Raw genomic sequence first — 15,627 nt, forward strand, 5'->3', positions numbered from 1 at the left:
GAACACTGTACACTGTTAGTGGGACTATAAATTAGTACAAACTGTATGGAAAATAGTATGGAGATACTTCAAAGAAGTAAATGTAGACTTACTATTCAGTCCAGCAAGTCCACTACTGCGTATCTGCTCAAATTGGAAAATAAGTCATTTTACCAAAAAGACACCTGCACTCAAGGTGCAGGTGGTATGGTATTTATCACACCATAATTCACAAAGATGTGGAATCAACCTAAGTGCCCATCAATTCATGAGTGGATAAAGAAAATGTGGTATGCATTCATAAATACTACAAAGTACTACTCACCCATAAAAAGACATGAAATAATGTCTTTTGTAGCAACTTGGACGGAACTGGGCACCATTATGTTAAGTGAAGTATCTCAGGAATGGAAAAACAAATACCACTTAAGAGCTAAGTGATGGGCACACACAGGCATAAAAAGATGTAGAAGTCATTGGAAATCAAGAAGAGGGGAGGGGGGAAGGGGTGAGAGGTAAAATCTTACCCATCAGGTACCATGAACACTATTTTGGTGACTGGCACACTAAACATCCCAACTTAAGCATTATCCAAGGTATTCATGTAACAAAAAATTTGTATGCCCTTGATATTTTGAAATTAAACATAAAAAAGTAGAGTAAATGGCTCGGCACCTGTAGCTCAGTGGTTAGGGTGCCGGCAACATATACCAAGGCTGGTGAGTTCGAACCCAGCCCGGGCCTGCTAAACAACAATGATAACTACAACAAAAAAATAGCTGGGCATTGTGGTGGGGAGTGGGGGGGCTGCCTGTAGTCCTAGCTACTTGGGAGGCTGAGGCAAGAGAATCCCTTTAGCCCAAGGGTTTGAGGTTGCTGTGAGCATTCTACTGAGGGTGACATAGTGAGACTCTGTCTCAAAAAAGAAAAAAAAAGTAAAGTAGACGTCTGGATACTAAATGATGGTGCTGCCAAGAGTGGGATATGCCTGCCCTAAGGAGGACATAGGGAAGACTTAAGGAGGCAGAGAGTAAGCTGACTGTCAGAAGGGATCACAATGTGGTGAAAATGAGCCACAGAGAGGTTACCAGAGAGGTGAGCTTTAATACAATGTAGTCAACGAAGTAGAACAGAAGATTTGCTGTAAAATGGAAAGAGTACGAAGTCAAGGTTCTAGTCCTGCTGCCACCTCTACTAGCTACTAGGCCGCCCTGGGGAAGTTCTTTAGCTTTCCTTGGAATGGCTCTGCTCTCTAGAATCTGTGAGCAGCACCCTAACAGTGAGCGGAAGGGAGATTGGCTGCAACACACACCAGCTCTTTTTTCCAGCTCTTTCCAACAGGTGATTTCTCAGGGAGCCTGAGCTAGAAGTTGGGACAGGAGCAAAGAGGAAGGCTAACCTGCCTCTCCGTGCTTGGCCTAACAGGTGTGCACGGCTGACTCTTTGTGTGTTCGTGATCGTTGATAGGATCAGACGGTTCATGTCTAAAGAGAGACGGAAAGAACTGTGTTGGTGTTGAAGAGCAAGGGCCTTGCAGTAAAACTAGTGCTTAAATTCCGGATCTGCCTCTTATCTCCTGGGGGACATTCAGCAATTTATTCCACCTCTCTAAGCCTCAGTCTTCGTTACCTAAAGAATTGGGATAAAGATGTGTACCTCGTGGGGGATGTAGTGGATATGGAAGAATACTGTGCGCAAAACCCGGAGCACGGTGCCCAGCACACAGCAGCTGGTCACAAAAGGAAGATCACTGACACCCAGGAAAGGGGGTGGACGCACAAATGGCAGTCGCTTCCTTCCGCATTCGCCTCTAGGCAGAAAGCCGGCGCCCTGGAGCTCACGGGGCTTTCGACGAGCGGAACCAGGATCCGGCGGGACCCCGGAGCCCCTCGCGTGAACGTAGGCAGTGACAGCCGGGGCGGGTATATCTCCACCGCCTGGCGGGAGTCCTAGGGGAGCCTGGTCCCCCGCCCCGGCGACTCGGGCCGGTTGCGAGGCGGGAGCCAGGACGAAGAGGAGGGGCGAACGGGCCTTTCCCCGCCTCCCTCCCGCCTCCATAAATCACCGCAGCTGCGGCGGCGGCCGCGCCGGGAAGTGCACGGAGCCGGAGCGCAGCGCGGTAGCACCAGACGCCGCCCTCTCCCTGCAGCTTTCTTTCTTTCTGTTGTGTTTTGTGAACCTCCCCTTTCCTGGCTCGCTCGGGCGGCTGCCTTAGCCTTACGGCCCGGCTGCCGCTTCTCCCAGGGCGCCTCCTCCTCCGTCGCTGCCGCCGGGAATCGGGGAAACCACACAGCCGCGCGGCCCGCTCAGCCCGACCCGCGACTCTCGGCTCTCGGGAACGCCCGCCGCGCCGCTGAGCAGTGCGGGGCGGTGCGGGCGGGCTCCCGGGGCCGCTCGCGCCGCCGCTTCCTCTCCCGCCCTCCGCGGAGCCGGGCGATGGTGGCTGTCCGCGCCCCGGCGTTGTAGCCCGCGTTGTAGCCGGCGCCGCCGCGGCGCGGAGACTAGTCTGCAGAAGAGGGAGAAAGTTTTGCTGGGTGCGCCAAGTGGGCCCTGGGCACACCTCCCACCAACCCCTCTCCGCCTCCCTGCCTCCCTGCGCCTAGAGCCGGTTGGCGGGGAGTTGGGGGGGGGGGCAGCATGGTTCGACCACCCGAGGAAGAGGAGCCGGCGGAGGCAGCTGCCCTGAACCGCCGCAGTCCGGGTTCGCCTGGCTGGGCCGGGACGCGCCGGCCGCCCCTCTGGCTGCTCTGCCTGGCCGCGTGCTGGCTCCTGGGCGCCATGGCAGACGCCGACTTCTCCATCCTGGACGAGGCGCAAGTCCTGGCGAGCCAGATGCGGAGGCTGGCAGCTGAGGAGCTGGGGGTCGTTACCATGCAGGTAAGGGCCCTCCTTGTGTCTCCGCCCTTGCCAGGCCTCCTGCCTGTCTCCTCCGCGCCTTCCGCGGTCCAGGTCCCCTGACGGTACGTCGGTTCCTCTTGCGTGCGCGGATACCCCTTTCTCTCCGGCCCGCTCGCTCCTCTGCACAGAACCCTGACCCCCCCACCTGCTCTCCATGAACTCACCTACCGCCTTTTCCTCCGCAGAACCCCTGCCCTCTGTCCACTTCCCCAGCACAGCCCCCCTCTTCTGCGCGCCAGCTTCTTTATCTCCAAAGGGTTCTTGGTTTCCTCCTATTCCCTTCCCTCATTTGCACACCTTCCCCAGTAGAATTGTTTCCTCCTCGTCAGTCCTGCAGACTCCCCTTCCCTCTTTGTGTCCCCAGCCCGGACTGGCTCGTACGATTTTCCGAGGCTCCCACGGCGGCGCCTCTTTGATCGCGTCCTCGGGCCCAGCGCGGAGCCGATGGTCCCGGGAGGGGGGCGCCGCGGTGTGTGCAGCCGCCCCGGGACCCGCGGAGCCCCGGTCCGGGCGCACTGGGGGGGGGGGGTGGTAGGGGTGGGGGAAGCCGGGCAGATTCCGGGTGCATTCCGACAGTAGTCTTGGTGCGGGGCTCTCCTTGTTGCTTTCCGCTTCTCCTGCTGTGGGTTGCGTGCTGTCCGCTGTATGATTTTTGTTTTGCGTGTGCCTTTTTGTGGTAAGAAAAAGAGTAAAGCGAGTAGAGTCCCAATTTTTCCAGATCGTTTACCTTGCTGGTCAGGGGTGGGGCTACAGAAATATTGCCCGCGGCTGTTAAGGAGCCTTGGTGATGCTACCTATGGCCTATAGTAGTAAAAATTGCTAAACAGCAACCACCATTGTCTTAACCTACTTGACAGAGAAAGCCACACGGTTAGGAGAGGCCGAGACGGCATTCTGAGTCTGAGACCTTTGCTGTAACATTCTTGCGTAAAGTAACACCATTCTTTCTGTGTGCGTTTTGACAACAACCATGATGAATGTGGTCTTCGCTAAGCGAAGTTTCCAGGAATGTATGCTTGGGGTAGCTTTCTGATTTCCATTACTGTGGCCACTCCTTTTACCCCCCACCGAGGGAGGTGTTTGGGTCACGTCGGCATTCCGGTTTCGGACGTCTTTTTTTCTTTTTCTTTTTAACTTTATTCCCGACTCCAATCACCTCCCAAGGCAGGTAAGATTTTCCTAAACCAAGTTCCACAGACAGTTTTCATTCTAGCAAAAGACAATTGGAAATTTTTTTTTAAGGGTGAGGTAAGATTATTTTGCTTGAAAGGGAATTTTACATATATTTGCTAAAGCCTCTAGTGCCACAAAGTCAGATTTTTCATTTGCATAACAATAGACAAGCCTTTAAGATACGTAATTTACCCCGTCTTTTCCTTGCTGATCTTTCCGGTTCTGAGTCAGTTAAAATTTTTCCGTATACATTTCTGATTTGTGATTATTGCTGCCTTCTTAGAGTGAAGTGACTCTTGAAGTTGATGGAAAACTAGGGTTTTCTTTTTAGTGGTGAATGATCCAATTCAGAACACAACAGAATTGTATTTTTGTATGGAGGCACAAAAGTGCCCTTTTAATAAAGGAAATTTAATATATTGGCATTTTCAACTGTCTGGAATTAGTCAAGAAATTACTAAGGCTGGTCAAGAAACCTTAGGGGTCTCTTTCCCTTCCCCACGTAAGCTAAGGGCTTGCTTTTTCTAAGTGCTGACGGCTGTTTTACTTTTTCACACCCAGTTCTTGACAAAAGGTGAAATGGGATCCCAACACATTATCATTCAGGTAGGGATACTAAGCAAATGTAATTTTAAAAGACTTCCCAGTTGAAAAAGAGACACTTTAGAAAAAAAAAAAAAAGCTCTGATCGGTGGGGGATTTGTGCCCAAATGGCCCTTTTTCTCCTCCCAACTGGCCTCTTTCTAACACCTTTGCAGCCGCTTTGTGGAAACAGACCTCCTGTGGACAGGGTTTTGTCTGGCAAAATGAGAAGTGCTCTCTCGCTCTCCCTCTCTTTCTCTCTGAGATGCACATACTGTATTTAAATTCCTCTTCTTGAGCTGTGCATTGATCTGCCACTTGCCTCTATCTGGGAAAATTAAAGGAAGTCTCTTTTTAATTTGGACTATCAGGGGCATATTGGTAATAAACTGTAAGGCAGGTTAGATTTCTGGCCTTTAAAATGAAGATATTAAACCCCATATTCTTAAGTAAACCTTTGGGATTTGTTCAATGGTTCTGAAATTGTGTGGGTTTAGTTATGTAAAGTGCAGATTATGTGATAGTCCTTTGCAGAATGCTGGGCTTTACATAGAGCTAATATGTTATTTAGAGGTAGGTGGCGTGGAGCAGGGCAGATGTGCATGTGAAGATGCTGAGGGGGACCAGGTTGCATCTCTGCTGAAGGGAACACCTTCCCTCGATCACAGGACTGACTTTCTTCATTTGACCTCGGCATTTCAAGCACATTTTATGATAAACTTTCTGTAGGTCTGTTCACATGTAAAAAGCCAATTTTCAGACTTGCATATTGTTTCTGCTGCTGAAATTTTCCAAAGACAATTTCTAATTTTGAGAAATTGCAAAGTCTCCCTCAAAATAGGCCTGTTGTTTTGTAGCATTTAAATGGCAGCACATACTACCCACTACGGGTTGGGAGGGGTAATTCTACAGAAACACCGCCCCCCCTTTCTTTCAGCACTGTTGTTTCTGTGTTTGCTGCTAGAGAAAGCACTTTGAAAAGCAGTCTGTCATAAAGATATTCTTGGAAAGGTTTCTAATGAAGCTGCCTATTCATGATTTTTTTGTTGTTGTTCCTTCACAATACTTGACAAAATTAAAAAATATGTATTTAAATGAGTTGCTCCAACCAATTTTGCCAGTGCCCTAGGAAAGCTGCACCTGAACACTGCCCCCTGGCGGCAGACATCACACATCGTGAGTAAAAGTCAAAGACCTAATCATCTCTGCAGAGGTCTACAGAGTGAAGCCATCAACTCTGATGTTGAGGTCTGGGACCATTGAGTAGCTGTGACCACGGAGACTTGTTTCTGCCTGTTAATTCATGCAACAAGTTTTTATCAAACAGCATTGTGGAGTGGAAAGATCTCCACATTAGAGCCTGGATTCCAGCTCTGCCACTTGTAAGTTGAGTGATTTTATAAAACTGAGGAGGATAATTCTAGAGATTTGCTCTGTGGACTTCATGAAAACAGTGCCTGTGAAGGTACCTGTTAGTGTTAGGCTGGGGCTGAGGACTGATGATGGATATGGTGGTTGTAAAATGGGAGAACTACTGAAAGCCACCTGAACTTGGAGCCCTTTGCTCCAGGAGGTCACCACAGGTGTTCCAGCACAGCCTCTTGAGGAGTTTCTGTTCTCTTTTATATTCTGAAGCAGGCAGTGAAACTGCACAGGTAAAGCAGCAAAGTGACAATGCCGGCTTGTTGGAAGGCATGTCTGGCTCTGGGAGCCATTTCAGCAGGTACTTATAAGGCCCATTTAACATTATATGACAATACAGGCTTCTTAAGCAAGGGCCTGGCATGAGGCCAGCATGCCCGCCTGGACATTAGCTCACACACAGCTCTGCTGGGCTGGGCACACTCATTGTGAACTTGGTGGACAGACCAGCATGTTGGTCTGACAGCTGCTGAATGGGGTCTGGAGGGAGGGAGGGAGGAGTGGGGTTTCTTCCAGTTGTGGCAGAAGAAATAGCCAGAAGCAAAAGCTCACTGATAGAAGAGCTGCAGCCAGGACAGAAGTGACTTTAGACACTGAAGATCCAAGAGCAGCATGCCTATAGCTGAAAGTGGAAATTTTGTGTGCACACCCAGCAGTGGTAGAGTCAGTGTTCATCTTGACATGCATCCAGCCAGCTCTGGAGGGCTGCTAACTATGAGGGGTGAGGGGTCTTGGGGTTAGATTAAGTTGGCAGTAAAAGGTGACTAAGGCCTGATCCTTGCCCTTAGTCTCTCAATGAATAATGGAAATAGAGAAAGAAAAGTCATGGTATGGGTTATTAGGAAAGGTGTTACACTGCAGTGGACTGGTGTGATACTGAGGGAAGTGGCAGAGCACGGTGGGAGCAGAGGAGCAGTGTTCACACTGTTCTGGGGAAATCAAGGTAGTTGGCTATTTCACCCTTGGCCTTTTCAGTGACATGTCCATGTGCAAAGGCCAGTCCTGAAAGCAGCAGCAGCCTCAGATGTGAAGGATAACCAAATCAGTCATTTGTGAGACATTTCTAATTCCTTTTGGTGGTGCTGGACAGGCTAGCTAGTGTGTCTGGGATACCTGAACAGGAGGTTGTTCTGCCACTTCACTTGGTGTCCTGTCTTATCTCTTTGGCCATCACCCTGGAGCATCTGTGGTTACTGGACATGAGTGTCCTGCTGGCTGTGTGGCAGGCTGGTTTTCAGTCATATTTAGCAGGTGTATATCCTGAGTCGTGCGTACCACACCAGGAACTACCTGATAAGGAATGATTTGAATCCACATTCTAATTCCACATAGAATGGTTTTTTTGGGGGGTGGGTGGGAGGATCACTGTATTGCAAATAATGTGGTTTAATTCTATGCCTATATACAATATAAGCCTTAGTAGAAAATCTACTGTGTTACATATATTCTTTTGAAAGCTAATATTTGTGGAATACAAGAAAACTGACCACTGATAGACCTATGCCAAGTTGAAGTTGTTAAGAATGAGCCTGAGAGGAAGCGTTTTGGGTGACTGATGCTCAGCTCTGTGTGTCAGCATCCCTCCACTTCCTCCTCACTGAAATCTGTCTTAAGCTGGTCTGGATGGTCCCTGGTGCTTATGCTTGTTTTTCCTGCCTATTGAATTAGAGACTGGGGGAGGGAAAGGAGATGCTTTACACTTTGTAACACGTTGATGCTATTTCTAGTTGCTGCTTGAGGAGTTCCTTCCTTGACCTTAAGTGGATGAGCAGACAGGAACCTTGCAAATTTCTGGAATTTTGGTGTTAGGCAGAGAAGGATTTACTTTGGATCTGCTTGGACTTGGTATAAGAATTTATTGAAACTCAAAATGTGAAGGGACAACAATTTTGACTCGGTTGATTATTAACCGTGTAACTCCTGGCACATTACTAGATCTAGGTGTATATCCTGAGTCATGTGTACCACACCAGTCTTCATGCTTCACATAGCTAATAAGGGGAATTATGTCTTTAAAAAAAAAAGTGTTTAGCACACAGCCTAACATCGGAGCAGCCAGTAAATGGAAATAGAAATATGGGAGTAAACTGTTTAGTACCAGGTCACAGAACTTGGAAGGCAACAGACATGCAGCTCCTGGGCCTGAAAAAAACAAAATCTGAGCTTAGAACCTGCAGATTTCAGGGTCCCAGGGTCTCACCGTAGAGCTCACAGCTTGGGTGTGGTCAATGGTCATTGCAGTAGTTCTCAACCTTCCTAATGCCCCCGGCGACTCTTTAATACAGTTCTTCAAGTTGTGGTGACCCCCAACCATAAAATTATTTTAGTTGCTACTTAGTAACTGTAATTTTGCTATTGTTATGAATTGTAATGTAAATATCTGTCTGATATGCAGGATGTATTTAGGCGACCCCTGTGAAAGGGTCGTTCGATCCCCAAAGGGATCGAACTACCCACAGGTTGAGCGACAGGTTCCTGCGACCCACAGGTTGAGACTGCTGCTTTAGGGTTTCTGAAAGAAATGCTAGACTGGGTATTCACAGTTATTTACTCACCTTTAAACTTTTTATTACAAAGATTTTAAATATATATAATGGTAAAGAATATAAACTTCTGACCCAGCTCACACAGTTACTCACTCGTGGGTAGGGTGGTTTCATCTCTGCCACCACCACTACCCTTCCAGATTATTTTGAAGCAAATTCCACATTATTATAGATAATTTTATCCATAACATTTTATTGCATCTTTATTTAAATCATTTCTATATTTTTTGTCTTATAATGTACCTAAAATATTGGTACACTAGTCTATAGAATTTGCAGTTGACAAATATAAATATTTGGAGGTTGTATACTTACATTTTTTAATGATGATGTATGTGCCTGTATAAAACCATTGCTGATTTCCTGACACCTTCAGGAACAGCTAATGTCTTTGCCCAGAAAACTCCTCAGCCTTCCAGATATAATGCCAGGCTTCTTTTGGGAAACTCCTTGTGGTCTTTCCCTGATCATGCCATGTGGCCTTTGTTGTCATGCCTGGTTTTCCCCACAAGCCATTGAGGGTCATTGCTTTCACAGAGGCCAGCAGATAGTCTGGGTGTGCACATTTGACTGCTGTAGCGGGAACTACATCTGCTGCTTGCCCCTGTCCTCTCCCCTTCCAGAAGAAGCAAGAGTGAGAGGAGGACAAGGTAAGATAAGCAGATGAACCATGTATGGGGAGAGGATGGAGAGGAAGAGCTGGACTACTACACTTGTCTTCTGATCAGTCTATCAGCAGGTGCTCACTGGGGGCCTCTCTGCAGAAAGGGAGGCTGGGTGAGGAGCGGAGTGGCACAGGACAGCCAGTGCCTTCTCCTTAGAGCTCCTATCTTACCAAAGAGGCTATACCACCTTGGATGGCTCAAGACAATGAAGAAAGAAATGCTAAAACCTGAGATCAAGAGCTCACTGTGGCTGCAATATCTAATATTTACAGGGTCACCAGACCATGTGAATGAAGTGGACTCAGTGCAGGTCTGGGGAGGGTGTGGATGCTGTTGACTGATGGTGCCTTCCAGGGGCAGGCACCATTCAGCTTGCTGCCCAGTGGCAATGTGGTCACATGGCTTTGTTTTTCAGAAGCTAGCTACCTTTTTTTTTATTTGTTTGTTTTGTTTTGTTTGTTTGAGACTGAGTCTCACTATGTTGCCCTCCATAGAGTGCTGTGGTGTCACAGCTCTCAGCAACCTCAAACCCTTGGGCTTAAGAAATTCTCTTGCCTCAGCCTCCCAAGTAGCTGGGACTACAGGTGCCCACCACAACCCCCAGCTATTTTTTGTTGCAGTTGTCATTGTTGTTTAGGAGGCCCTGGCTGGGTTTGAACCTGCCAGCCTCAGTGTATGTGGCTGGTACTGTAACCACTGTGCTACGGGTGCCGAGCCTGGGTATCTGTTTTTTAATATGTGAAATCTCTTGAGTCTTAAGATGTTAGCAACTAGTGCAGATTAACAAAAAATATATACCACCACCATCACCATGTAGGCCAAACCAAATACATGTGCAGGCCTAGTGGGACCAGAGGCTACCAGTGGGAATAGTCTGGGTTAAGATTATTCAGTGCTTGTGTGTGGGTTATGGGGAAGTCAATTTCTGTGTAACCAGAGGACAGCTTTCTAATAGAATAGTTTTATCTACAGTGGATTCCCTTGAGAGATGAGTTCTCTGTTGTCATAATTACTTCAACGGATACTTACTGAATGTTTATTTGGTGCAGCACACTATGTTAGATTTGAGATATTCCGTTAATTTCAGATGTAACAAATGTCATGAAACAGGAGGTTCTGGGTGGTTAGAGAAAGTACATTAGGGCTGTTGAACTATTGGGGGAGGGGAGGGATTCTGAGAGATGGAGGGAGGAAAGGGCACAAAGAAGTCTGGACAAGTAGGCAGAGGTCAAGCTGTGGGGATCCTTCATGTCAGTCAAGACTTGACAGGTGGAGATGGCAGGATACTCAACTCGTACTGCCACAAACCGTCTGCAGTTTCTCTCTCTTTGCATGTCTTCTTCTTAAGTAGGTTCTCTGCTCTGTTTCAGCAGGCGGGCAGCAGCTTTTGGTGCCTGAGCTGGGGGCCAGCATACTTGGGGGTGGTGTGCTCTGAGGCGAGGAAACAAGGATCTAGGGCAGTGTTTTTCAACCTTTTTAATCTCATGGCACACTTGAACCTATAGTTCAATTTCCCCAGCACGCTTAAATTATGTTGATAAGAAAAAACGGATGAAAGGAAGAATATATTTACAGGGCTTTGAAATTCTTTCAAAAATAATGATTTTCAAAAAATTTTGAAGCACACTTAAGATCCTCTCATGGCCCAGCAGTTGACAATCACTGATCTAGAGAATGCCTGGAATGCAGAGAACTCTGCTGAAGTGATTTAGGGTGCAGATACCTTCAGCAGCTATCAACCATCCAGGCCACTCCATACCTGTGTCCTGCCTCCCCATGTCCACTTTGAGGATGCCCTGCTAAGTGACCTCCCTGGCTTCTGTGGTTGGTCCTGAGGAGCTGTACAAATCCTGACTCACCAGGCCCATCCTGGACATGCTTTTATCCCTGGCCTCTCACTGGGTGCCGTGAGGACTGGGAAGGAACAGGGAAGTAGTCAGATCTGCTTCCCTCGCTTTTCAGAAACTGAGGCACAGTGGTAAGTGGCTGTCTGGAGATCACACCAGTGTGAAGTGGTAGATTTGAACTCAAGTCTTGGTTTTATGACTCTTGTTTTTCCCATTGTTTTGAAATGTGAAAGGAAACTGGACTTTCTAGTATACATTCCAGTTTTAAAGAAAGTTTGGCTTAGTTTTTTAATAGCTAAGAACTTAAAGCTGATGGTCTAATTTGATAGCTGACTAAAATTTAAGCTGTTATTTAAATACCTAGAAGTCAGTGAGTCACTTAAGAAAGTTTTAAAAAATCTCAGACTTCCCAGAATATTGTTAAACTTTTAAGGGCAAATTTAAGTGGTTAATAGCTATTTATCATTGTGAACTTATACCATCAAAGTAATTTTTTTACTATAATTTAAAAAATCTTTACAGGAGGAATGACTTTAGTGGTTTAGTGTTAGTTTATGTAAAAGCAACAGAAGAACATTCTTCTTGTAATTTTTAGGTAAAGTTCTGTTTTGAAATTGGATTTCATGACCTGTATTCCCCTCCCTAGTCATTGGGAGTATAAACTTGTTTCATATTTTTTGTGTGTAAATAATTGCAGTAGTATTATTACTTTGGAAGAGTTTATTTAATTTGATGACACAAATATCATTTGAATGTCTCTTTACCCTGTCCTCTTTTTTTTGTTCTGAGTTCAAAGGTAGTTTTTCTTTACTTTAGACTTCCAGAGTCAAATGATTTCTGAGTTAATTACAGTTTGAAGGGTTAGTTCTAATACCAGAGAAGGTCAACTGAAAAGTAGCTTATGGTTTATATTTTCCTGGAAATATTGTACTGTGCTGTAATTGTAGAGTAGAAGCCAGGGGAGTAAATTCTTATCTTGTACATCACAATGTCTTTTGGTTTCCTTCCAACCATAACAGTTATTTTAAAGATGCAGTCAAAGCAGGGTGGCGCCTGTAGCTCAAGGAGTAGGGCGCTGGCCCCATATACCGAGGGTGGCGGGTTCAAACCTGGCCCGGGCCAAAAACTGCAAAAAAAAAAAAAAAAAAAAAAAATGTAGTTAAAGCTCAAGACTGAGCACTTTTTCTCTTTTTTAATGTTATTTTTGCATGGAGTGTTTTCGAAGCCCTGGTAGAAGAACAGTGAAAATTGGCAAACCAGGGAGAATGAATCTGAATTTTTAATTAGGCTTTGAGTTGTTTCTTCAGAGTGTGGAGACATCATTAGTGATGTGAGTCTTGAAGCATTAGCAGAGACTGACATTTTACTTCAAACGCAGAGAGTGCAGCTGTCCTGTGCAGATAAAAGTTGCCATGTGCTGAATAGCAAGGTGGATTGGTAGATAATTAGCTGTCCCACATTACTGTGGTAAGGAAGAAGCCTGCCAGTCATGGGCAGGAAGGAGGAATTATTAGTGGGAGAAAATCCAAGTGTGTCATAAAGCAATTTGGAATCACTTGAGCTGTGGCAGAGCTGATAAGGTTTATGTTAAGAAAACAACACAAACTGAGTCTAGTATATGAGGACCAACTTTTTCTCTCTTTCTTCCAAAACAACAACAACCACCAAAATAACAACAACAATAACAAAACACCGCAGTAATTCAAAAGAGGAATGGCCCCTTTTGGCAGCTTGTTTTGCTTCCTCCCTGAAGAAATTAATGATCCATATAAATACACAGAAGTACAGATTCATCAGCCCATCCTACTCTGTATATAAAATAACTAACCTGCTTAAAATGGTCTTTGTATTTTCATGTCATTTGGAAATAAAGTGAGAATTCTATACAGGAAAAGTCACAGAGAAACTATAAACCCTTGGCAATTATGGTGCTGGATATAACTGTGAAAAGATATTTGAAATAGAAAATTTGAAGTATATCATTTGGTATAAATGTACATACAGTATTTATAAATGTTTGAAGATATTTTTATGTTTCTATTTGTGGTGGAAACATAAAAATATTTGTTTTTTTTTCTATGTTTCTATGTGTGTTAATTTTAAAAGATATTCTGTGACCATTACATTTGTTTCTGAGAAATTAAAGCTATAGAAAGACCTATTGGGTTTCTTGTCCATCCTCAATCATTTTCTAATTTAAATGAAACTTCATGAGACTTTTTTTTGAGGGGGTCTACTTAGATTGCTCCCTGTGCTTCTGCCAGGATATTGGCCTCCTTTGTCCTAATTTCATCCATTTCTATTGACTGGCTTTCTGTAAAGCTGGAGTCTTTCATGGCAGCCCAGAGGAGGTGCAGAAAGAGGCGGATGCTGCATTCTGCTCATTGGTGCCTTCTCTGCTATCAGCTGTCCTGGCCAAGGCTGCAGAGATTGTGCCTCCTCTGCTCTTAGCTGTCCTGGCCACCTTCTGCTCACTGATGCCTCCTCTGCTCTCAGCTGTCCTGGCCACGGCTGCAGAGCCAGGTGTGTGCTTTTGGCAGCTTTTTTTGCTTCCTCCCTGGGGGGACTGTTATTCACAGGGTTATTGCTGCCCTGGGTAGTTTTGAGAGAAAATCTGAAGAACTGAAATTTTTTGTTTTGTTTTTGCAGTCTTGGCTATTTGAACTATAGTTGGCTTCATTTGACCCTCCTGTGAAATGGAAAAATTTTCTCCTTCTGTAATCTTGGGTGGGGGATTAGCCTGTGTTGACTGTGAACCATTGCATTTATTAGAGGTGTTTTAAATTTGAAATCTCTGGGGTAAACGTAGATTCAGGTGACCATAAATGAGACAAATACATTATTTGCATGTGTGTATATTCAGATAATACATGTGGGTAAGAGTTGCAGTCAGTAAAGCATCTTACAGATGAGTTATTAGAATATGAACTGCAGGAAATGGCCCAGACGTATTCAACTGTGTGGTTCCAGTATGGTGAGTGCTGTCTGTGGCACCTGAAGAGGACTCACAGATCAGGACTATAAGAATTGCTCAGCAGTCTTTAAGAGATAGACTTTGTAACTTTTTAATAGTGACTATTCCAAAGTTAGCTCTCACTACTATGTTTAATGTATCAATTTCATTACTTACTAAGAAATGTCGTGGCCCTTTACTTGCTACTGAAGAGGTAAATGTTTTAGAAGAGTGAAAGTATCTGCCACAATATCAAGGGCCTTAGGACTCTAAGCAGACTTGCAAATTATGTACTTGGAGCTACTTATTCTAGAAGATAGAATTTATTAGGTTAATTATTTCACAAGTATTTAGAGACAGTGTCTTGTTCCATTGCTGGAGGCTGTAGTGCAGTGACCTCATCACAGTTCAGGCAATCCCAGACTTCTGGGCTCCAGGGATTCTCTTGCTCAGCCTCCCAGAGAGCTGGGACCACAAGCCTGAGCCACCTGTTTCATAAGTATTTATTGAGCACATACTACACGCAGGCATTGTGCTTGGCTTTGAGTTTAAAACAGATAGACGTGGTCCCTATCCTGATGGAATATTCAGCCTGCTAGGGGAAACAGACTTAAAAAAATCATAAATAAATATAAATTGTAATTTTTCAGTAATGTTATAAAGGAAACATGGGCCTTTTAGAAAGAGTATCGAGAAGACCCTTTAGAAATGTGAGACAGACGTGTCATTTCTTTGTTGAAAGCTTTCCACGTCTGAAGGTTCCTGACTTACTCAGAGCAGAGCCCAGACTGCGGCTGCCTTCACAGTCACTGCCACCTGCACCCTCTCGGCGCCCTCACTGCGCAAGTGTCTTGGGGGCGCTCTAGCACAGCTCTGCACCATGCGCTGGGTGTCTGCTACTTTTGCTTGGCCACCGGGAGCCTTCCCTGCAAACCCTCTTTAAAACAGCACCCACCTTTGTCCCTTCTCATTCTGTCTCCTGCCCTGTCACACACCTTCACCTTCCTCAGGAAACGGCATGTTCACTGCTGAGTTACTGAAGAACCGGGCTTAGCCTCTGGGATCCCTGGTAAACTGGGAGCTGGCGGGTAGGAGTGAGTGGACAGGGAGGAGCTAAATAGAGGAGGGCTGGGGCTAGCGTAAGGAAGAGGAGCCAATCAGAGGAGGGCTGGGGCTAGTGGAAGGAAGAGGAGCCAATCGGGGGAGGGCCTGAAGGTAGCAAACGAAAGAGGAGCCAATCAGGAGTATTGGGGGCCTAGCCTTCCAACAGAGGGAGGAGCTTCCTCAGAGGATTTGAGGCTTTACGGACTCGACTGAGCCAGTAGCGCCTGTGCCAGCAGCAGGTCGTTGTTTTGCAGGCGTCATCAGCGTCCAGCTCCTGGACAGGTTTCTCTTCCCAGACTGAAGCTCTACTCCCAAAACAACTATGCCCCCTTCCTCCCTCTCTCCAGCCCCTGGTGACCACTATTGTACTTTCTGTCTCCATGAATTTGCCCTCTAAGAGTGTCTTGTGTAAGTGTAATCCTACATTTGTCCTTTTGTAACTGACTTATTTCACTTAG

General features: G+C 45.9%; 1 protein-coding gene across 2 annotated transcripts in view; it reads left to right on the forward strand.

Moving 5' to 3' along the window:
• Positions 1–1,940: 1,940 nt before the first annotated feature.
• Positions 1,941–15,627, forward strand: part of CACHD1 (cache domain containing 1) — a 217,843-nt gene continuing 204,156 nt past the window's right edge. Inside the window, exon 1 of one of the 2 annotated variants that reach the window (XM_053591667.1) lies at positions 1,941–2,856. In XM_053591667.1, the coding sequence (XP_053447642.1) occupies positions 2,617–2,856 (240 nt within the window). In that variant the 5' untranslated portion in view covers positions 1,941–2,616. The remainder of the gene's footprint in view (positions 2,857–15,627) is intronic. The other variant, XM_053591668.1, reaches the window with a different exon arrangement.

The sequence above is a fragment of the Nycticebus coucang genome, chromosome 5, assembly GCF_027406575.1.
Source record: "Nycticebus coucang isolate mNycCou1 chromosome 5, mNycCou1.pri, whole genome shotgun sequence".
Lineage (NCBI taxonomy): Eukaryota > Metazoa > Chordata > Mammalia > Primates > Lorisidae > Nycticebus > Nycticebus coucang.